The sequence below is a fragment of the Balaenoptera ricei genome, chromosome 13 (genome assembly GCF_028023285.1).
Source record: "Balaenoptera ricei isolate mBalRic1 chromosome 13, mBalRic1.hap2, whole genome shotgun sequence".
In the NCBI taxonomy this organism is placed as follows: Eukaryota; Metazoa; Chordata; class Mammalia; order Artiodactyla; family Balaenopteridae; genus Balaenoptera; species Balaenoptera ricei.
Genome location: NC_082651.1, coordinates 76591138 through 76615746, shown reverse-complemented (window position 1 = coordinate 76615746; position 24609 = coordinate 76591138). Strand labels below are relative to the sequence as shown.

Below are 24609 nucleotides of genomic sequence, written 5' to 3'. Positions count from 1 at the left end.
CGACTTCACTCTGTATGACAGACTCTAGGTCCATCCACCTCACTACAAATAACTCAATTTCGTTTCTTTTTATCGCTGAGTAATATTCCATTGTATATATGTGCCACATCTTCTTTATTCATTCATCTGTTGATGGACACTTAGGTTGTTTCCATGTCCTGGCTATTGTAAATAGAGCTGCAGTGAACATTGTGGTACATGACTCTTTGTGAATTATGGTTTGCTCAGGGTATAGAGGCATTATATTTTTACAAAGCTCTTGTTCTTTTTTTTTTTTAAATTAATTAATTAATTTGGCTGCTTTGGGTCTTCGTTGCTGCGTGCGGACTTTAGTTGTGTTGAGCGGGGGCTACTCTTCGTTGTGATGAGCAGGCTTCTCATTGCAGTGGCTTCTCTTGCTGCAGAGCATGGGCTCTAGGCATGTGGGCTTCAGTAGTTGTGGCACGCGGGCTCTAGAGCGCAGGCTCAGTAGTTGTGGCGCACGGGCTTAGTTGCTCTGCAGCATGTGGTATCCTCCCGGACCAGGGCTCGAACCTGTGTCCCCTGCATTGGCAGGCGGATTCTTAACCACTGTGCCACCACGGAAGCCCTCTCCACTTGTTCTTAAAAAGCATTAATAGGCAGGTCCTGTGCTAGGAAGGGTTACACGCTCTTGATAATTTCAAGTTTTAGGTAAATGGGCTCCCCAGAATGCTGGAGGTAGAGGTATCGGGAATGAGCGACTGTCCTCTCCCCCACTTCTTGCTAATGGATACCAAGCATGGTTCAGTGATTCCAGAGCCTGGTCGTGGTTACATTCCCTAAATGCAGGCACCTAGGTTGTTGGCGTCACTTCTTCCAGAATGGTGATGTCAACTCTGAGTACAAAAATGCAGTAAGAATTGAGCTGTAAATATCTGGCATGTCACTTCTTTGGGCTGGTGTCATCAGCAATTGTGGTTCCCCATTAGGGACTCAGTACTGTGAGAAGCCACATTGAGATGAGCTGCATATGTTTTTGTTCTCTGTGGGCACCTTGTGTTAAGTTAGATCTTGTCTCTGCCTAATTTCATTACTCCGTGCTTGTGTGTGTGCACGTGCGTGTGTGTTTTCATGGTCCATTCCCAACAGTCTGTAACTCACCAAATATCCCTCATTTTCCTCAAAATTTTCCTTTTAGCAATAAGCTATCCTTCTTAAGGGATAAAAGGAAAAATTATGCATATAACTTATTTTCCTTTCACCAAAATAAAACTTGTCTCATAGAAATATTTCTATAGTCTCTTACTATAAAATCCTAATTAACTAATTGGTTTTTGTACTTACAAATTATCATTATCAATTTTTAATGGATGTTTTCCCCATATTTATCTTCCAGTGGCTATAAAATGCAGTAAAAACAAATCCAGTCCCCAAGAGGCTGTACACGTGCTTTCTTCAGTTCGACTCAATTTACGGGGCTTGTTATCTAAAGCAAAGGTGAGAGTGAAATGTGAATTAATTAGAATTATCATAGAAAATAAAAGGTCCTTGGTATCAGCCAGCTGCTCTTAAGTCTTCTTTTACATGAAGGATAATTTTAGGCCCATGTTATATTTTAGACATCAGCCCCCAGGTGATTAGTTGTACTGGTGAGGAGATCATTGACCCAGTGGCTAAACCACCCTACACATGGGTAACTTAGGAGTCTTTGAAATTAATATTTATAATCCAGCTCTGGATGCTTTCTTTAAGTCAAATTAAAACACTGCTGTAGTACTTATTATCACTTTTTCCCAAAGTGTGGCATATATACTACTAGTAGCACTTGGGTAAACATTTTATTTTAATATGTATTTATTTCAGTGCATGTTAGAAAAAGTATAACTAGCATATCAAACCTACAGTTTCATGAATAGTATTGCTTATTTTCTATTTACAGTAGTGTTCTAATGTTTCCTTTAAAATACTTTTGTTTAAATAAAAAATTGATTTAGTGACTAATATTAAGTAGGTGATATATGGATTTGACACAGATATTAAGGTAGATAGGTTGACTCAGGTTTGACAACTAAAACATACGCTATCAGTTTACAAATACCAACCTATGAACCAACCAGTGCTAGGATGGGGACACCCAAGAATTATGGAGGGAGGTTTTTTGAAGATTGGACTCCACACCTCTACCTGTGACAGATCGGGTCTGGGACAGAGCCTGGGAAATTTGTGTGAAATTTCCCAGGTAATTCTAACATGCAGCCAGGTTTGGAGTATACCTCAGGAACAAAATTTAAAGGAATATAACTTCTAACACACTTTAGCACTTTTTTTTCTAATCTTTCCTTGCCTTCACTATTTAATCCTGGGTTGCAAACTAATTTTACTTCACTTCTGAAAACAAGTCCATGGCATGTGAAGGTCACTTCTGGTCATGTGTAAAAACCTTTGCAGACTATGCTTTTTATTAATTGCTTGATCTTTTCAGATCAGAGCATCGTTTTTGCCTCTTTAGATTATTAACTCACTTTTCTGTCCTTATTAGTCTGCATGCTGGAACCAGGTTTCTGTAATCTACCTGGGGAAACTGTATTTCCTCCCAACAGGAAACTTCAAACAACTTCAGATTATGAGTCTCTCAGAAAACTGCAAGAGCTCTCTCAAAGAAAGTCAAGGTAGCAGACTTTTTCTGTGACTCTCCTTCCCAAATTGGGAGCTAATTTTCCTAGTTTTGGTGAGATCACTAACCTACCCATGATTGTTTATTTCTTCAGGATGTACTCTACAGATTTCCCTATTCTGTGCACAGCTTTTTCTTATAATGTATTAATTTTACATAAACCTGTACTTATATGACTTAAATAGTCTTGTCTGTACTACCCATCCATTCATATTGTGGAATTCCAAACATTGAAAATGAGACCTCAGAACATCATCTGTATTTAGATTTTGTTCTCATTAGATCGCAACTGGATTATCCAAAAGTGGGAAAAATTGCTTCCCAACATCTCCTTTGAAAGCACCTTTTTGCATATAATATTTGGGAGTCTCTGATTTTGTAGTAAATCATATGCCTTTTCTACTTTTTCAACAAATTGGATTTGCTAAACAGAATTGCCTTCCAAAAGAACACTTTTTCAGAACACTTTAAAAAGTGAAAATGAATGATGATAACTGTGTTAGATAGCAGGCTTGGTTTGCATGAATCTCTGGTCTTTTCTTGCCAGGCCTGGGACTTCATGGAATTAAACTCCTGGGTAGAACCTAGAGATTCACCTAAAGTCATCAAGTCCACGCTTGGCCAGGACACAGTAACTCCTCGGCCCTCAGCACCCTGTCCTTGTACAGATTGGCTGCAGGGGGTCGTGAGGGCAGTTGGTGAAAACGCTGGAGAGCCTGAAGACAGAACAGAGTTCCCACTTACACTCCATGGGATCCTCAGCAAATTATTCATTCTTTCTAAGCCTCAGTTTCTCTCTGCTTTCTCCTTACTTTATAGGGAAGTGATGCAGTTTTTTTTTTAAATTAATTAATTTATTTTTGGCTGCACTGGGTCTTTGTTGCCGTGTGTGGGCTTTCTCTAGTTGCGGCAAGCGGGGGCTACTCTTCGTTGTGGTGCACGGGCTTCTCATTGCAGAGCACGGGCTCTAGGCACGCGGGCTTCAGTAGTTGTGGCTCACGGACCCTAGAGCACAGGCTCAGTAGTTGTGGCTCATGGGCTTAATTGCTCTGTGGCATGTAGGATCTTCCCAGACCAGGGATCAAACCTGTGTCCCCTTCATTGGCAGGTGGATTCTTAACCACTGCGCCACCAGGGAAGTCCCAGTGGTGCAGATTTATGATGATTTGCAAGCACTGTAATTCTTAGTAAAAACAAATATGCTATGTGAGTCCAGGTTACTTTCCTCAAAGGTGTTTTCTCTACTGATCACATCGCAGTGGTTGGTATGTCAATCTGTTGTGAAATGCTGTACAGGGTGTAACTACACAGTAATGTGGCAAAGCTTTGCAAAGCATTTTTGAAGTTCTGCATTCAAGTGAATGTTCTTTGCTCCATAAATCACTGTGAGAAACTCTGAGCTCATTGTAGTGATGATGCCGTCATTCAGAACATCTTCAGGATTCCCTTTTTAAAATAGCTGTCAGAACAATTGCTGTCATCTATGGTGGTAGTAAATAGTTATATTGTAATGGTAAATTTGATTTTTGTAAACAAATCATCTAGTCAGTTGTGATGAAAAAGATTTATGGTAAGCTGAGCAAATTACATTTCTGATTAAAACACATGTGCGCGCGCACACACACACACACACACACACACACAATCAATCATAAAATCCTGAAGCTGATTTTCTTGGGTGCCTGTACCGGCTCAGCAGGCAGCTCCTAGAGAGGCATTCCAGAATGTTCCATGGTGGCATTATTGGAGTATGTTGCAATATTCCTCCCAAGGCAATTCCTTTTACCGAAGGGGGGTACTTTTATTTTGCTGGGCTTTTTTGCTGTCACCAAAGTTTGATGATCTTTGTGGCCTCTGAGTCCTAAGCCATATTAATTTTCAAATAATTAGCATAAAAGTATGATTTATATGAACTTGAATATAAAATACATTTGTTTTGCTTGTATACACAAAGAATAGATTTGTTTTGTTTGGATGAATGATGTCTCTTTATCCAAAAGCCATCTTATGACATTGAAATGAATAATATAATCAATATTCAAGGCAACCATTTTGAAGAGCAGAGCTGATTTGAATTTACAAGTTCAGGCATGTTGTTTGATTCATCCTTTAATTGTTGCAGCTTGTATATTTCAGGATGGAGAATAGAACAAATACTACTATTGCTACTATAATGTATTAGTAAGCAAAGGGAATTTTAATTCTGTACTCTGTATCTATATTATTTTAAAGAGATTTTCATTGTTTTGATAGTTCTGCCTTGTTCTTTATGTTGCAGCAACTTTTTACAGATGTGGTAAGTGGAGAAATTTCCAGGGAGTTAGCTGATGAAACAGCAGCAATGGACACCTTAGTAACAGAGCTTCAAGACCTAAGCAACCAATTTCGAAATCAGTATTGACCATCCTCGGAACAGCTTCTGGAAAAGGTGCTTCACCTTCTGGAATTTCTCTTATACCTGTGTATCTAAACCACAAGTTACTGATTTTTTTAATAAATTTCTCTTGTATGGGTAACATTCTTGCTTTTGTGATCTTTCCAAATGTTTGAACTTTCTGAAATACATTAAATAAAATGTTCCTTCCTTCTTTCTTTAGGCTTAATTACAGTTGAATTCACTATTTTTATTATCCTTCAGGTATTTCAGCACAAAAAGCAAAAAAAATGTAGTTTTCTTTTTAGCATAGGGTTTATTCTGTCACAGCCTAAAATGAATTAGATCATTCTTTGGAAAAAGTCTAAACAGGAAAAAAAGAAACCACACGCTACAAGCTTGTGGAATCATTAGGTTGGCTGATGTATTATCCAAAAGTGATAAAAGAGTACTTTTGGTGATGGAAACCTTTACACTTCTTGAGATTTTGTATTTGGGTCCAAAAGATATGGGCTTGGCTAAGTTAGAAATGTGGGTATGGTTTAACTTCTAAATCAGGGAAAATGCAAGAAAAAAATGACATAACTCAAATTTTGACTCAGCCATTAGCCACTAGTAACCAGCCTGACCCTCATTGTGTATACTGCCAGCCCTAAAGATGGTTATTTAATAAGGTTATTATGAGTGAAGACAGCTATAAATGGTGCCATATTACAAAAATGCCAAAGTAAAATGTTTTCTCAGTAATGTCTATGGAAACAAATATTGAAGGCAGCAGCTGAGCTTAATAATCTTACTACAAAAGTCATAGTAAGGAATTTGAAGTCCTGGCTTGGGTTGCTGAATATTGGGTCCCATGCATAAGTCATTTGACCCTTGCTGTTTTCCATGTTCTTATTTATAAAATGTGAATAATTTCTATCCCTTTCTGCTTTGTGAGTTTCTACTGCCTTTGGAAATTTAAAAATATGTAATCCACAAATGTAAGTATTCTGAACGTTAAAAAAAAGTTTTTAAGAACTTTCATCAATGAATTTTGGTTATGAATGCTTAGCAGTGCTTCTTTTACTTAACCACCTGCTTCTCTTTTCTAGTATCATACTAGCCTAAAAAAAAAAAAAGTTGATGTATGTCTCAAAGCAGTTTCTCTTACAGGAGACGCAGTAACTATGAGAAAGACCAGTAAAATGATGTAGTAGCATGAATTAACATTAAATGTCCACTTGAATCTTTTATGGAAGCCATTGGGGAATAGGTGGGTGGGTGGATGGTTGGATGGAGGGAGCGAGGTTTTAAGATTAAAACCTCTTTATCGGTACCTAGCTGTGAACCCCAGTAGAAAACATATAAATACTGAAAAGGGTAAAGATTTCAGGAATCGAGTAGAAGATTGAAGAATAATTTCCAGGTTTTAGAATTTTTTAGTTCTCAGTTTGTTTTCCTTAGGGTTCAAAGTAGAAAGGCACTGATGAGTGTGAACTGCCACAAACCAAGTCCTAAAAGGATTATTACCTTCCAGTCCTATTTTCAAATGCTATAGTGGACCAAAGTCTCCAGGAAGCTTCCCTACACCTCTTTTTTCTTGAGGTGATCTCACAAAAGAGCTATTAGATATCTTCTTTTAAAGATATAGACCTATTAGTTATGTTTAATAGTCTTACTAGGCGAGTGAATGTTAAGTGAATGTTTAACATAATTGAAGAAAATGTCGGGGGTAGGTACTATGGTAAAGTAGGAAAAACTTGGGTTTTAGCAAAACCTCATCTCTACCACCTCCTAACACTTAATACTTAACACTCTGGTACTTGATTTTTTCATCTGTAGAGAGTGTTGTGATAATAGTACCTCCTATCAAGTTCTTAATATCTCTTAACAGCACTTTCACCCAGCTGCAGAGTCAGTAACAGAGTATCTGTTTAAACAGTTGTATATCATTTCCAATAGGGTCTTTGGTGCTTTGTATTGCTATGTTATGATTTATATACTTGCTATTTCCAAATGCCTTATCTTTTATAGATTTCAACTTTGTTTATTTAGTATTAATACATTGGTTTTCAGAATTACTTTTTTGTTTTATCAACTAGAAAAATATAAAGATGTTATCCTTTAATCTTTGTTTAGTTCCCACAGCATAAATAATAATACTTACTGAGTTCTCACTATGTACTAGGTAGGTTTGCGACATCACCAGTAAACTACAGAAAGAGAAATAGCCGGAATTCGAACACTGCTGAAACCTGCATTCTTTGTACTTGCTATGTTGGGGCTAGAAAGAACTTCCAATGGTCAGCTGATTTCAGTCTTCTCTTTCCAACAATGGGATACCTGGAAAGATTGCCTTTCATTGTTTATAAAGTTTTTCAAGGAGAGAAATTCTGTGAGGTCTCAGTTAACAATTGGCCTGTGGTCTGTTAAGATTATTTAGGATTGTTTGATCTTTATTTTAATAAATTCTTTGTTGGCCTTTGTCCAAAGAAGCAGCATAGTAAATGGGGACCCTAACTGCAAAGGAGTTAAAATAAACCCCAGTGGAATAAGAAATCACTTCCCTACACCCAAACCCAAAACTCGGGAAGCTTGGAGAGTTGATACTGAGTCTGGGAAGCAGCGCCATGGGGAGTGTGTTGAGGGGTCGTGAGTAGAGTGGTGAGGTTCAGAACTGCAGAATCGGAGAGTGGACTTTGAGGTTCCCATAGGGGTGGACAGCTTGGCCTTACCTCTGATGGAGCCTCAGTACAGTAATGAGGACCCCAAACATTGAAAGCATTGACTTATTTAATTTTGTATTTTTTTTTTTTTTTAGATTTTTTTTGTGTGTGTGTGGACCATTTTTAAAGTCTTTATTGAATTTGTTACAGTATTGCTTCTGTTTTATGTTTTGGTTTTTTGGCCCCGAGGCATGTGGAATCTTAGCTCCCTGACCAGGGATCGAACCTGCACTCCCTGCGTTGGAAGGCAGAGTCTTAACCACTGGACCATGAGGGAAGTCCCCGACTTATTTAATGTTGCATCAAGGCTATTCTCTTCATGCTGTACTTGTTTCTGCTGGACATCTATTAGTGTGCTTTCATAAGCAGAAATGTAAAGAAATGGTATCAAGTATGTGTAGTAAATTCACCTACTTTCCAGACTACATTCAAAGATTGTGACATAATCAGAGGTATGGCTAAGTTTGGGCTATTTGTGACCATTTATCCAAATTATGGTAAGTCTACTAGGTTAAAACCCTAGGTGAGTCTGATGAAAAGTATTCTTTTTTCCTATTTCTGTTTGTATAACATTCAGAACAGAACATTCAGAACAGTTTAGATAAGGTAACTCTACTTGCCAAGAGTGAGGAATAAAACCTGTTAAGCGGGTGCAACACACTTCCTTTCTGCCCGTTCATTCAACAGGCTCTATAGTGAAATGGCAAAGAGCCTTTATTCAAATGGTGGGTGCCATGCTGTGGTGATACAGATGGATTTTTCACAACGTGCAGAAGTGCTTATAAATAGATAGGTTTCAATCAACAAGCAGCTTATTCAGGCATGTGCTCAAATATAGTAGCTGCATTCATTAGACAGACATTTCCACTAATCCCAAGACTATACTAATAAAAGAGTAATCCTTTATGGGCTAAAGGTAGTGCTGGCTTGCTTTTAACTCTTAGAGAGTCTTTCACAGACCAAGGCCTAATAATAATTGTAGCTGCATTAGGTATTCACCAAGTGGACTATAAAAGCTGAGCTTATCTTGAAATTTTTTCTTTTCTTATTTTTTAAAATTGCAGTAGCTTGGTGGACAAAGAGGTACTTTTTCCTCAGGATATGCAGCTCACAGCAAAGCCAATTTAGAAACCAATTTTGTGTGCATTTGTGTGTTTGTTCTCATTACTTTATTATGAAGCGTCTTCTCTTTCACCCTGGTTAATAAAGTGGTTCATAAAGAGTTCACTTGAGCAGATTTTGTCTTTCCCTTTGACTTTAGGATAAATAACAAGTTAATGTCAATTTTGAGGAGATTTGCAAACTCTTAGTAGAGTGGTTGGACTTTCTATGTGGACCTTTTCAGGATTGGCTTTGTCCAACAAGGTCTTCACTCCTCCCACACTATTCAGAGCTAGCTGTAATTAGTTCGCTTTGCACAACACTAAAATTTTTCTCTTGCCAGTGATGTCACATCTGCCTTCCTTTTTATTATTCTGACTTCTTATAAACACAGTGACCTGTGAGTCAACCACACCATCTCTTGGCCTTGTGCCAACATTGTGATTTATGAAGAGGGACTCCCGCCAAGTACTGTGAGGCAGAAAGCTGCTATTATGAAAGTGGTCCTCTGAACGGTAAGTATCAGCCATTTTTGAATCTTTTTGTGGTGTTGCCAGAAAGGGGTGGGGGGAGGTAAATCATGTTAATGTTGTTAAGGAGCTGACCCACGCATTGCCAACTTTTTCCAGACTGAGGGCTCAAATGAACATGAGCATCTATAGGCATACAGATATTATTACACAATGCTGCTCACAGACAGAGAAATGCTTCTCGAAGACTCTGTTACCATGGGACTTGAGGAAGTCCTTAGCCTCTCTGTAAACTGTCAGTGATCCATATGACAGAGATGTTATCACAAGATCAACTGGGAAGATGCATGTAGAAGTGCTTTGAAAGCAAAAAAGTTTAATAGAAATACAAATAAGAGTGTCTTAGAAACCATTTGGTAATAAGCGTTGATACAACCTTTTCTGTTCTCCATTGGGAGCTTAATGACATTTAGTGCTGCTGGACCATGATGCCAAAGTGTCATGATTCTCAGCATTTTCATTCTATTGCAAACTTTCCATGTTTCTGGGCTACAAGCGAGGATAGGGGAAGGGAAGAAGGAAAGACTGTGATAGATTTTTGTAAAGTGAAGGAGAAACAAAACCAAGTTCCTATCAGGATTTCTTGGGTTGGTGCTAGGAAAAGGAAAGAGAAACGGTGATGAGGGAGAGTAGGCAGAACAAATGGTGAAATGGGGAATTGACTGCCTAGGATAAACTCAGGGTTAGAAGACCTGGATTTAAGTCCCAGCTTTACCACTTCCTAGCTGTGACCACACCTGAGCATCTGAACCTCTTTGGGTCTCAATTTTCTCAACTATAAAATGCAAGTAGCCTACAGACCAGACAGAATTGCTATAGGGGTCATATCAGATGATGTGTGCAAAGTGTTTTGTGAGCAACTGAGCACAATTAGTTCTTGTTATGATCAAGAGAAAGGGGCATTGTGGATGGTCTTTTGGGTCCCAGGGACTGTTGGAGTCCCTGGATGGGGGCATCCAGCAACTTGGCTCCAGTTTCTGTAATCCCTGTGGGGTCATGACCCTAGAGCTTGAGAAACAATGCTGCAGAATTGTTTCCAGTCTTCTGTGTGCCTTTTATCACTCTACTTACTGAAATCAGTTTGGCCTATAAGATGTCTGGTGCCAGGGTTGATAAAAGCTGTCTTGATATTTTTACAGCCGTCTGACCAGAAAACCTGTTTATGCCCCAACAGTTCTTTTTCACAAAAAAAATATGTATCAGTAGCAGAACTAGAGTGTGCTTCATATGTGCAGTCGCTGCCCTTGAGCATAACCAGTAGGAAACAAGGTTATTTATTTTGGGGGGGTGGGTAGGCAGGCCCTGATTAATGTTCACCTTCCTACTTTAATAAATTACACACGTGTTCCTTTCACGTTCATTGTCAAAAAGTTAACAAATAAGCTAGAAGAAAAATACTAAATCACCCAAAATCCCACCCCTATACTAGATAACTATATTAACATTTTTCTGCATATTCTTCTAGACTGTTTCCTATGACTGTGCACATACACATCTGAGAGAGAGAGAGATAGGCTTTAAAAATTTTTTTAATTAATTAAGTTTATAATTAAGCACATGGAAGTAGGCCTGCCTTTAATATGGTGGGGCTTTGAGCCAGAGTACAAATGGAGGCCCACATACCATATGTCTAAATAATTTAGAAGTTATAAACCAAGCTAAGAAACTATTAAATAAAATTTGTTTTGTTTTTTGATCTTGACAAATATTCCTTCATACTGACTTGGAGGGGCATTTAAAAATTTTTTTATTTATTATTAAAAATTTTTATTGAATGAAAGATTGTTTAAATTCTATAGTGCTTTACAGTTTCCAAATGTTTCACACACGTGATTTCATACAATCCCATAATAACCCCCTTTTTTTCCCTACCCCTATATTGCCCCTCCCCACTTCAGTCTCCCCACTGGTCACCAGCAGTTTGTTTTCTATTGATATATCTGTGAGTCTCCTTCTTTTTTGTTTTATTCACTAGTTTATTGTATTTTTTAGATTCCACATATAAGTGGATATCATACAGTATTTGTCTTTCTCTGACTTATTTCACTTAGCATAATGCCCTCCACGTCCATCCAGGTTGTTGCAAATGACAAAATTTCGTTCTTTTTTATGGCTGAGTAGTGTACCATTGTATATATATACCATGTCTTCTTTATCCATTTATCTGTTGATGGACACTTGGCTTGTTTCCATACCTTGGCTATTATAAATAATGCTACTATGAACATTGGGGTGCATGTATCTTTTCAAATTAGTGTTTTTGTTTTTTTCAGATATATACCCAGGAGTGGAATTGCTGGGTCACATGGTAGCTCTATTTTTAGTTTTTTGAGGAAGCTCCATACTGTTTTCCACAGTGGCTGCACCAATTTACATTCCCACCAACAGTGTACAAGGGTTCCCTTTTCTCCACATCTTCACCAACATTTGTTATTTGTGTTCTTTTTGATGATAGCCCTTCTGACAGGTGTGAGGTGATATCTCATTGTGGTTTTGATTTGCATTTCCCTGATGATTAGCGATGTTGAGCATCTTTTCATGTGCTCAACATCTGATGAGCTGTTGGCCATCTGCATGTCCTGTTTGGAAAAATGTCTATTCAGTTCTTCTGCCCATTTTTAAATCAGGTTGTTTGTTTTTTTGATGTTGAGTTGTATGGGCTGTTTATATATGTTGGATATTAACCCCTTATTGGTCATATCATTTGCAAATATCTTCTCCCATTCAGTAGGTGTCTTTTTTGTTTTGTCAGTTGTTTCCTTTTCTGTGCAAAAGCTTTTAAGTTTAACTAGGTCCCATTTGTTTATTTTTGCTTTTGTTTCCTTTGCTGTAGGAGATGGATCCAAAAAAATATTGCTCTAGGTTATGTCAGAGAGTGTTCTGCCTATGTATTCCTTTAGTAGCTTTATAGTATCTGGTCTTACATTTAGGTCTTTAATCCATTTTGAGTTTATTTTTGTATGTAGTGTTAAGAGAATGTTCTAATTTCATTCTTATACATGTAGCTGCCCAGTTTTCCCAGCACCACTTATTGAAGAGACTACCTTTTCTCCATTGTATATTCTTGCCTCCTTTGTCGTAGATTAATTGACCATAAGTGCGTGGGTTTATTTCTGGGCTTTCTGTTCCCTTCCATTGATCTCTGTGTCTGTTTTTGTGCCAGTACTATACTGTTTTGGTTACTGTAGCTTTGTAGTATTGTCTGAAGCCAAGGATTGTGATTCCTCCAACTCTGTTCTTCTTTCCCGAGATTGTTTTGGCTATTTGGGGTCTTTTGTGTTTCCATACAAATTTTTTAAGATTTTTTGTTCTAGTTGTGAAAAATGCCACTGGTAGTTTGATAGGGATTGTATTGAATCTGTAGATTACCTTAGGTAGTATGGTCATTTTAACAATATTAGTTCTGGAAGGGCATTTTTTAAAATTGAATGATAGTTGACTTACAATGGCAGGTCATATTTTAACTTAGAATATTCAAAACCTCAGAATTCCAGACCAGAAGAGGGTGGTGCAGGGATAGTCGGCCCTCCTTCAGTGCACCCTAGTCTTCTGGGACCTCTTGTGCACAGGTGTGCATACCCCAGCACACGTCTCAGGTCTGTCATACCCCCCACAAACAGTTATAATGCTACCCCTCAGACCTAGGGGTGCAAGACCAGAGGCCACTCTACCCTCGGGAATATAGGCCTGGAAAGAGGTCTACGCAGCTCTGTGATGCAGGCTTTGGGTGTTTGGGCAGGGGATTCTGGGGTCTCAGTTACCTAAGCATGGCCTAGAAGGTGGGGGTAGTACAGACTTTAGGTGGGCATGTCCCTTTCCCTTGGTCGCATGAGTGAGGGGTGTCTGTAGAGGGACAGAGAAGGACCCGTCAAAGTGAAAGGTCAAGGCAAAGTCCCCTCTTGACTGGTTTTAAGGGAGGCACTGATGGGAAAATAGTGTCAGATATAGGAGGTGTTGAAAGGAACACCTATTCACCAGTCATTAATTTTCCTTAGAAGAAACAGAATTTCCTTCCACATGCTAGGAAGGAAAAGAACAGGAGGAATAATTTAGCATCTCTACTCTGCGTTTACTCCAGTGCAAGAGTGACTTAAGGAACTAGAGAAGTTCGGCCCTCCCTCTCTTCCTCTCTTCCCCTTCCCCCTCACTCCCTCCCTCCCCCATTCCCCTTCTCACTTTCCTGCCAAAAGAGAGGTCGCATTCTCTTCCCACCCCTGCTCTCAATGGAAGCACAAAAAGTCAAGGCCCAGGCTTGTCTGAGTGTTAGCCCCCCTCTCCTTAGTCTACTTAATGGGGCAGTAATTCTGGGTTGAGGAATGTATCTGCTCTGTAGTCCCAAACTCTTCCTTTATGGATCAATCCAAGAACTAAACTTCAGGAGAAGTATCGGGAGGCCCAAATGTGATAACACATCAAAATAATAAAACTGACATTTTAATTTCCATCTGTCTGAGTCCAGCATCATCAATAAGTTAATTAGTTTCAAAATCAGTTCAGAGAGGGGAGGGGGGAGTAATTAATTAGAGTCAGAATTCTTGGATTCAAGCCCTAGCTGTGTTCAGTGAGTTGTCTAGTGGATTTTTTTAAGCATGGTGAATTTTTAACCAGGGCTGTGAATCAGAACCACCTAAAGAATTTTACAAAAATCAAAACACAGGAAACAAAAAAATCCTGGATTCAAACCTAGGAGATTTAGATCCCCTAGGCCTGAGCAAATGTGTTTTTTTAAAGCTCCAAAGATGATTCTGATACTTGCCTGTGTTTGGGGATTGCTGAACATAATTAAGCTTTAGAAAATGAAAATAATTCCTGTATTGCTTCGTAACAGACTGATGGTAAGGATTAAATGAAAAGAAAAGCACTGAATGCTAAAGGTCTCTCTCTCTATATATATATATAAAGTATTGTTACTTCTATTATGAATAATTATTTAGTATTACTAGTATTAATAATTATCTAGTATTATTAATTACTACAGCTATTAAGTAATGTACATTTGGAACAAAATATAGTAAAATAAATATCATTGTTAATTGCCAACAATATGATTAGATATCCAGAGAAACCCATACTTAAAAGAACTGAATATACTGGATAAAACATTTATTTAAAAATTTCTTTTAAAGGGATGGCTGAATTGGTGGGGAAATAGGGAAATTCTTGGTGGTCATAAAGCATGAATCAAGAGAAGTAAATAAATGCTAAAGGGGCTGTGTGCTCTGAAAGCATCCACTAATTCCTGGGGGGTAAACTTAGGTATTAATGGGCTGAGCATGCTTGGAGACATGAGACAAAACCTAGGATCCATTTGAGTAAGAAGATTGGCTCAGGGATCCTCTGTATCCAGGACCGTCCTCCGTGAAAAGTGTAACAACAGTTACAACAAAAACTCACTCCATAGAGGGACATTGATGGGATATTTATCTGTCTCAGACTTGGCTCTGGGTTAAGGGGAAAAAAAAAATGAAAAATCTCTTCTCTGAAAATTCTCTGATAATTCCTAACAGCAAGGCTGCTTAATATTGGAATTCATACTCCCTGTGTGGGCCTAAAGAAAAAAATTATATCTGGCCCACCCAGATTGATGTGCCACCAGATATTTGATAAAATAAACCTCTTTGGAGGAATGCATTTTGAACACAGATCTCAATGCATTCTTCCAATAAGGTTCTAAGGAATAAGTATTCACAATAAAAATTAAAAATGCAAATATGTAAATGATATCCAATAAAGGATTAGTATCCAAAATATATAAAGAACTCATATAATTCAACATAAAAATAAATCCCAATTTAAAAATGGGCAGAGGGGGACTTCCCTGGTGGCGAATCCGCCTGCCAGTGCAGGGGACACGGGTTCGAGCCCTGGTCCAGGAAGATCCCACATGCCTCGGAGCAACTAAGCCCATGCACCACAACTACTGAGCCTGTGCTCTAGAGCCCGTGTGCCACAACTACTGAAGCCCGCATGCCTAGAGCCCATGCTCTGCAGCAAGAGAAACTACCACAATGAGAAGCTCGCACACTGCAACGAAGAGTAGCCCCCGCTCACTGCAACTAGAGAAAGCCCACATGCAGCAACGAAGACCCAATGCAGCCAAAAATAAATAATAAATAAATTTATAGCAAAAAAATGGGCAGAGGATCTGACTAGACATTTTTCCAGAGAAGAGAAGTACATGAAAAGATGCTCAACATACTAATCACGGAAATGCAAATCAAAATCACAGTGAGATATCGCCTCACAACTGTCAGAATGGCTATCATCCAAAAGACCACAAATAACACATGTTGGCGACAGTGTGGCGAGAAGGGAACCCTTGTACGCTGTTGGTGGGAATGTAAATTGGTGCAGCCACTATGGAAAATAGTATGGAGTTTCCTCAAAAAAACAGAAATAGAACTACCATATGATCCAGCAGTTCCACTCCTGGTACTTGAAGAAAATGAAAACACTAATTTGAAAAGATATGTGCACCCCTATGCTCATTGCAGCATTCTTTACAATAACCAAGATATGGAAGCAACCTAAGTGCCCATCAATAGATGAATGAATAAAGAAGATGTGGTATAAATATACAATGGAATATGACTCAGCCATAAAAAAAGGAAATCTTGCCATTTCATGGATGGACTTAGAGGGTATTATGCTAAGTGAAATAAGTGGGGAGGTAGTCAATAACTATGTAATATCTTTGGTGACATATCATAACTAGACCTATCATGGTGATCATTTTGAAATGTATAGAAATACTGAATCACTACATTGTGTAACAGGAATTAACAGTGTTGTGGTCAATTACACTTCAAAAACAAACAAACTTATAGAAAAGGAGATCAGACTGTGGTTACCAGTGGTGGGTGGCGGGGGGAGGGGGAACTGGATGAAGCCAGTCAAAAGGTACAAACTTCCAGTTATAAGATAAGTACTAGGGGCTTCCCTGGTGGCACAGTGGTTAAGAATCCACCTGCCAATGCAGGGGACTCAGGTTCGAGCACTGGTCCAGGAAGATCCCACATGCCGCAAAGCAACTAAGCCCGTGCGCCACAACTACTGAGCCTGCGCTCTAGAGCCTGCGAGCCACAACTACTGAGCCCACGTGCCACAACTACTGAAGCCCGCACACCTAGAGCCCATGCTCCGCAACAAGAGAAGCCACCGCAATGAGAAGCCCGCGCACCGCAACGAAGAGTAGCCCCCACTTGCCACAACTAGAGAAAAGCCCGCGTGCAGCAACGAAGACCCAACACAGCCAAAAAAAAAAAAAAAAAAAGATAAGTACTGGGGATGTAATGTACAAAATGATAAATATAATTAACACTGCTATATGTTACATATGAAAGTGGTTAAGATAGTAAATCCAAGAAGTTCTTATCACAAGGAAAAAGTTTTTTTCTATTTAATTTTGTATCTATATGAGATGATGGATGCTTACTAAACTTATTGTGGTAATCATTTCATGATGTATGTAAGTCAAATCATTGTGCTGTACACCTTAAACTTATACAGTGCTGTATGTCAATTATATCTCAGTAAAACTGGAAGAAAAATAATCAGAAATGCACCAGGGGTAAGAATCAGTTGAAACAGCAACAGAATAAGATTGAGAAAGACCACAGATGTCGGAATTACAGAATATAGAAAAAGTACATTTTTTTATGTTTAAAGAAATAAGAGGGGAAATCAACTTTGAACTTAGAAAAGAAGACTATCAGAAAGTTTCAGAAAGATTTAAGAAGAACCATATTAAACTTTGGGAAATGAAAAATATGATAATTGAAATTAGAAATTCAGTAGATAGGTTAAACCGGGGTTTCTCAACCTGACATTTTCAACATTTAGGCTGGATAATTCTTTCTTGTAGGGGGCTGTCCTGTGCATTTTAGGTTGCTAACTAGCATCTTTGGCATCTGTCCTCTAGATGCGAGTAGCATGCCCCTCCCAGTTGTGACAACCAAAAATGTTTCCACACACTGCTAAGTGTCTCCTGAAGGATAAAATCACTCTCTTTTGAGAACCATTGAGTTAAAACGGCAGATTAGACAGAGCTGAAGAGAATTCGTGAAGAAAAGCATAGCTCTGGACATAATGCAGCACATTCATATCAGAAGGGAGAAAAATAAAAGAGAATTTAGGACACATGGAGGACAGATTTCCAGAAGGATGTTTCTAATCAAAATTTCAGAAGAATATTAAAGAGAATGGGAAAGAGGCATTTGAAGAGTTTATAAATGAAAATTCTTCAGAATTGATGAAAAATATTCTCAAATTCAGAATTTCCATATAGATTTAAAACTCAGCTTCTCAATTTACACATATACACAACCTTCAGGGATTTTGAAAAGAAAAAATGATACCATTTGTAGTAGCATAAAATCAAATACTTAGGAATTAATCTTTTTAAAGATGGCAGATACCTCAACAGAAAACTAAAGCATTTTCAGAGAAATTTTAAAAGTCCTAACTAAATAAATGGTAGGAGATACTATGTTCATGAATTAGAAAACTCAATATAGTAAAGATGTTGTTTCTCCCCAAATTGATCTATAGATTTGAAAATAGTCTTAATCAAAATTCCCATAGATTTTTTGGTAGAAAATAAAATTTTAATTTTAAAATGTATATGGAAAGTCAAGCACTGAGAATGCCAAAACAATCTTGAAGAATGAAGTTGAAGACTTACACTACCAGATATTGATTTATTATAAAGCAACAGTAATTAAGACAGTGGAATATTGGTGCAAGGACAAACAGACCAATGAAGCAGAACATAGAGTCCAGAAATATACATATACAGACACTTGATTTATGACAAAGGTGGCATTGCAAAAGAGTGGAGAAAAGATAATCTTTTCAATAAATGGTGCCAGGTATTTAGATATCTATATAGAAAAAAGTTACTCTTGACCCTCCTACCTCACACCATACATTAAAAATCAACTGTAAGTGAGTAGACCTAAATGTGAAACGGTAATGCTTCTAGAAGATAATATAGGAGAATATTTTCATGACATTGGGGGAGCTAAAGATTTTGTAAATGAGAAACAAAAAAGCACATTTAAAAAAATATATTGAACTACGTTAAAATTAGGAGCTTCTGTTCATCAAAAGACATGACAAGGGGAATCGAAGCTAAAAGGTGGGAGTAGATATTTGCAATACATATAATTGGAAAGGATGTGTACTCAGAATATTAAAAATAAATAAATAAAAACCATAATAAGAAAAAAACCAACCCAACTAAAAAAACTGAGCATTTCACAGATGAGGATAACCAAATGGCCAGTAAATTCCAGAAATATGCTCAGACTCAGTCATCAGAGACTCAGTGATCACATGCAAATTGAAGTCACAATGAGATGACCACATACCCAACAAAATGGCTAATACTGAAATGACTGTGCATACCTAGTGTTGGTGAGGGTGTGGAGTAACAGATGCTCTTAAACACTGCTGATAAGAGTATAAATTGATACAAATATTTTGGAAAACAGTTGAGCAATATCTACTAACTGAAGACATACATACGCTAGGATCCAACAAGTTTACTCCTAGGTGAACGCACATGCACAATACAAGTGCATACACACGTGCACCAAAACTCTCATTCAAGAATGTTTATAGCAGCATTATCCATAATAGCCTCCAAATGCAAGCAATCCAAATATCCACCAACAGTAAAAGGCATAAACCCATGGGGGGATAACCATGCAATGGAATAGTATGCATCAATGAAAAAGAATTTATTATAGCTGCACCACAGCAACAACGTGAGCGAATCTCTAAAACATGTTGAGCAAAGGAAGCCAGACATGAAAAAAAATGCATGCTGCATGTTTCCATGTACATAATATAAAGTTCAAAAAGCATCTGAGGACTTACCTGGAGGTGCAGTGGTAAGAATCCGCATGCCAATGCAGGGGACACGGGTTTGATCCCTGGTCTGGGAAGATCCCACATGCCGTGGAGCAACTAAGCCCGCAAGCCACAACTACTGAGCCCGCATGCCCCAACTACTGAAGCCTGTGTGCCTAGAGCTCATGCTCCACAACAAGAGAAATCACCGCAGTGAGAAGCCCACACACCTCAATAAAGAGTTGCCCCTGCTCACTGCAACTAGAGAAAGCCTGTGCAGCAGTGAAGACCCAACGCAGCCAAAAATAAATTTATTTAAAAAAAAAAAAGCAGCTGAAATTATAATACTTAATGATGCAAGCATGGGTGTCAAAACTGTAAAGGAAAGCAAGGAAGTGATTACCACAAAAGACCAGACGGTGGTTACTCCTGTGGGTACACAGGAGTGATGGCTGGGAAGGTGTATGGAGGGCTCCTGGGGAGTTGGCAATATCGTTTATCAACTTAGGTCATGGTTAACGTGATTCTTTTGCCAAATCATTGAGTTATACATTTTTGTTCTATACATTTTTATGAATGTGTGTTACAGTTCATAGTAAAAAACTTTAAAATATTAGAAACAGTACAGTCAGGCTTAATGTGAATCTGAGTGTCTGCTTTCCCCTCTGGATCTTTGCACTTTTCTACCTCTTTGGCCTTTCCTTCATTTTGAGGAGACCTGACTCCTTTTCCTTGCAAATCATAAAACTGACTTTTGAGAAAGCATACTTCTTTTTGAGGTGAAATTTAGCATCACACACCCAAACTTAACCCCATGTAACTTTAACTCTCCATCCACCCACCCCAGCCTCTCAAACACCTTAAACAAAATAAAACATTTTACAACTAACTCTAAGGTGGTTTTGCCCTAAGACCAAAATGTGGATAATTTTACACTATACCCTAAAGTCTCTATTTCTTTTGTCTAACATAGTTTACATCCTGTGCTTTCCACATTGCTGTCTGGCTAAGTAGCAGAGTACTAACCTAAGGGAACCTAGCCAGCTTTGACTCATTGATAGAATGTGGCCATCTTGGTGACCAAAGCCAGCTTCTCACATTTCTTCTTGAAAAGCATGGTGTTGACATGTTTAATATCCTGTGGCATTTCCTCTGGGCTCCGTAGTCTGATGAAAAAAGTCCCTGTTGTTGTCTGATGGCCAAGTTGAATAGCAAGGCCTCGAGACCCTCCACTCGACAGCTCTGGCTGGGGTGGCGATTTCCCTTGAAGTTGTACTAGGAATCCTGATGGTCATATTTGGCAGGATCCCTACACTACCACCTTCAGGGAGAGCATTTATGTGTGCCTGGATGGTTTTTGAACAAATAAAGGTGAAATCTCACCCATAACTTCATAGGGAATGATAAATCAAAACCCAGCACACCACAAAAAAAAGAAAAAAGAAAAAGATAACCCTAAGATTTTAAGCTTTTCTGGAAGAATTCCAAAAACACAACCCTAAATAAACTGGCGACCTATAGATCAAAGACACTGTGTTTTATTAGCCATCTCCTGACCCAGCCAATCCTACAGTCCTTCTCTGATTGTTACATGCATTCAGATAAACCCTCTCCGTCTTTCCTTTCCTCCTCTGAGAATCACAAGAACCACAAATCAGCCCTGACAACATTTGGTTTCTCATCTTCAGGAATGTAGCTGGTACATTCTTCAAGTGAAAGAGGCAATCCTAGGAAGGCATATGAACCAGACCAGACAGAATGAAGAGTATCTTATTTCATCTGCACAGAACAAAAGAACGTCTTTCCTTTCCCAGCGCCTGTGCAAGTCTGAGGACTTGAATGAAAGCAGACTGGCCGAGCTTCGTCCTGAGGACAGAGTCACAGCTGGCAGGGGAGAGGGGCCCACTGAGGTAAGGGGGACCACTTTCCCTGCTCCAAGACTGTTCTTACAATAGGGTTCTGACTCGCCAGGAAAAGTGATTGACACAGTTATTTCTTCTTGATTGTAACATTCCACCTAGATACATTGCTTCCCGCACTGATCCCAAGTTCTATAGGTTCATTTAGAATATAATTATTAAAACATTATGAGTTTCTCATAAGTTTAATCTGTGCTAGGAAGTTAGTGAGCTATATAGGCAGCTTGATGGCACTTCCCAGATTAGGTTACATAAGACAGTGACTTCTGTCTTACAGGCAGACCTTCTCCCTTGCTGGCTTTGATAAAATCGGCCTGCATGTTGGAGAGGCCCAGGTGGTCAGGAACTGAGGGTGGCCTCAGGCCAGTAGTCAGCCAATCCCTAAAGGAAGCAAGGATCTGAGGCAGCCCTTCAGTCCAACAACCTGCAAGAAACTGAATTCTGCCAAAAATTACTTGTGCTTGGAAGCAGGTCCTTCCTCAGTTGAGCCTTCAGATAAGACCCTAGTCCTGCCCAACTCCTTGATTTCGGTTCGGTGAGAGACCCTGAAGTATTGGACCTGGCTCAGCTGGCCCTGGCCTCCTGTGTCATGAAAATTGTGAGATAATAAATGTGTGCTTTAAGTTGCTAGGTTTATCCTAGCAATCTGTTAAATAGCAATAGATAACTAACACAGTAGATTTCACCTGTCACCTTTCTTTCCATAACATAAATCCTTAAAATTCCTAATGATTACAAAATAGAACTTCTTTGGAAAACTTTTCCACTGTTATTTCTAAGACAGTAGACTGACACAAATTAAACTCAGTATGCTTTCACTGTATATCATATTGTGTTGGGATCCGTCATCTCCTTAGAGAGTTATGTGTGAACTAACAGGTGGTATACGGGTGAGCATCAGGAGGGCTCTGTGGTCTAAAATGTGGCTCTAGTTATGTCACCCCCCCACCCCCTGCTTAAAGAGCTTCCAGAGTTCTCCAGGAGATACAGACTCTTTTTGTGGCATTCATAATGTGAGCCCAAACCTCCTTCCCAGGCTTTCTCCCCGTGACACCACTCCCTGCCCCCTCCCCACGCTGGGGCCTGTCCCTCCCCGTGTGTGTCTCCCCCTGCCCTTCATAGCACTCTCCCCTCCGCCCACCATCTCATGTCTGCCAGTGGACAGCCCACCGCTTCCATGAGGTGCCTCCCTGATCCCATGGCCACCCCTGAGCCAGGTGCTCTGTCTCCCCCATTGTGCCCTCACCCTGCTTTTGGCCTTGCTTGGAAGCCTGTCACGTGCCGACCTTCATCCCGGTTTAACCTCTGCCTCTTCTCTGATTCCTCCTTCTCTCATCTCCCACGTGAGACCAAAAACTCCACAAGGAGAGAGACTGTCCATCATTCTCCGTGCGGCCCTTCCCACACCCAGAACACCACCTCGGCACAGGGAGGAGGGGGTGACCCGATGTTTGTGGCATTGAATGTAATGCAGGGCAGATCCACATGTGGTGCAGCACTACACTACCCAGAAGTTCTACTAGAGAAGTACTCAGTGGCCCAAGGAGTTTGGGAAACAAGGTGTGCCCTGTCCCTTCAGGAAGAGTCCCCATGGACATTAGATGATGGAAGTTTCTAAGAAGTGCCACAGCAGAGAAGTGGGTGCCCCACCTTCGGGCTCTGGCTTCCTGTAACGCTGGGATTTGGGCAGGAGGTTCGGTAGCAGCCTACTCATGTACCTACAGCGCCGCTGCCCATTTGGAACTCACAGTGGATGCCACGTGCTGGCTTTTTTCTTGGTCAGGCTGCGAGTTTATCATGCTAAACAGTCATTCATTCCCCTGGTTTACTCACAGGTGATGCCAAAATGGTTTCAAATCACGATGCTCTGAATGGATTCTCAACTCCTAAAAATACACAGATCCTACTGTTAGGAACAAAGCCATCTATACTGTGTTTCAAGCCATGTTTGATAACTAGTTTGACCTGACCCTTGTCCTCCTGGGACTTTCTGCTGACGTTGCAGAGACTGTATTTAAAGATTTCAGATGTTAGAGACTCACCTTTTCACCATCCTTTGCCAGAGTCAGTCCTACTTAATGGATGTTTAATAAGCATTTCCTGTGTGTCAGGCACTATGCTAGGTGCTTAGGGTACAAAACTTGATAACAAAACTGTTCCTGCCCTGAAGGACGTATAGTCTGACTCAGAACATAAGAGATTCTCTTCCTACAATTCTGTGAGCGCTAAAACCCTGTTATACACGGGGAACACAAGCAAGAGTTGGGGAGGGGTCATAGTCTAGAGAAGGCAGGCCGAGGATGAGAGTTAGCCGAAAGATGCCAAAAGCTTACTCTGGGATTAAAGGTAGAAAAAACTAGTCCAAATTCAACAGACTGTTTTTTTCTTTTTCTTTTTTTTAAAATTAATTTTTATTGGAGTATAGTTGCTTTACAATGTTGTGTTAGTTTCTACTGTACAGCAAAGTGAATCAATTTTACGTATACATATATCCCCTCTTTTTTAGGTTCTCATTAGTTATCTATTTTATACATAGTAGTGTATATATGTCAATCCCAATCTCCCAATTCATGCCATTTCCTTCCGCCCCCCCCATACATACAACTTTTGGTTTTAATCACACTAAATTACCAAAGATGCCCAAATCACACTGTGCTCTCACCTCCAGCCTCTTGCCTATGTTGCCCCTTCTCTGGAAACACTCCCATCCTTTCTTTGCCTACCTGACTCCTGCTCAACTCCCAGTCAGACTTGTTTTTTTAAGACTCACTCTCTGCCAGCAACTCTGTCTGCTAGGTCCTAATAGTTCTAAGATGAATGAGCCACACTCCCTCCCGTCCAGGACTTTAGCTGGGGGTGTTGGGGGCAGAGGTCAGGTGAGGGACTGATTAATGGACACTGAGAGACTCCAAGGACTGCATGATGAATTGCTCCATTTTAATTTAAGCAATCATTTCTTGCCTCTAATCTTTTTTTTTTTTAAAGAGCTAACATCATTCCTCTCAGTGTCTTGAGCCCATAAACCTAAAGACCTAATAGCTGTGAGCTTAAGAATTTCTATCTGGTCGCTGATCACATACTCCCTGCCTTAAACACTGCTCCTCCTTCCTCTCTCTCCTCGTGCTTGGCTTCCATGAAGGGCAGCGGAAGGAAGGAAAAGGAGGAGGGCTTGCCTCCTTTTGTGGTCTTGATGACTCTTCTCCTGGAATTCATTCTGGAGAACCTATGGAAAAGTGACAGCAGTAACTAAATCTGGAATCTGTGTCCATGGCTGCAGCCAGGGAGACCCTGTGGTAGTTTTGACTCTGCCGCGCATTTATTCTGTGTCCTTGGGCATGTTTCCTAAGTCTCTGTGCATGTTTACCTCATCTCTAAAATGGGGTAAAAAGTATACTTCACAGGGCTGTGTGTGGATTGGTATTCTGTACTGAGCACGGTGTCTTCATAAAGGCTGTATTTGGTGCTTAATAAATACTAATTCTCTCCC

General features: G+C 39.6%; 1 protein-coding gene across 5 annotated transcripts in view; it reads left to right on the top strand.

The window, feature by feature from the left end:
- The window catches only part of TTC27 (tetratricopeptide repeat domain 27), a 192169-nt gene extending 187018 nt beyond the window's left edge, over positions 1 to 5151 (top strand). For 4 of the 5 annotated variants that reach the window (XM_059942919.1, XM_059942921.1, XM_059942918.1 and 1 more), the window contains 2 exons: positions 1358 to 1458; positions 4914 to 5151. In XM_059942919.1, coding sequence (XP_059798902.1) covers positions 1358 to 1458; positions 4914 to 5036 — 224 coding nt within the window. In that variant the 3' untranslated portion in view covers positions 5037 to 5151. The remainder of the gene's footprint in view (positions 1 to 1357; positions 1459 to 4913) is intronic. The other variant, XM_059942920.1, reaches the window with a different exon arrangement.
- The last annotated feature ends 19458 nt before the right edge of the window (positions 5152 to 24609 follow it).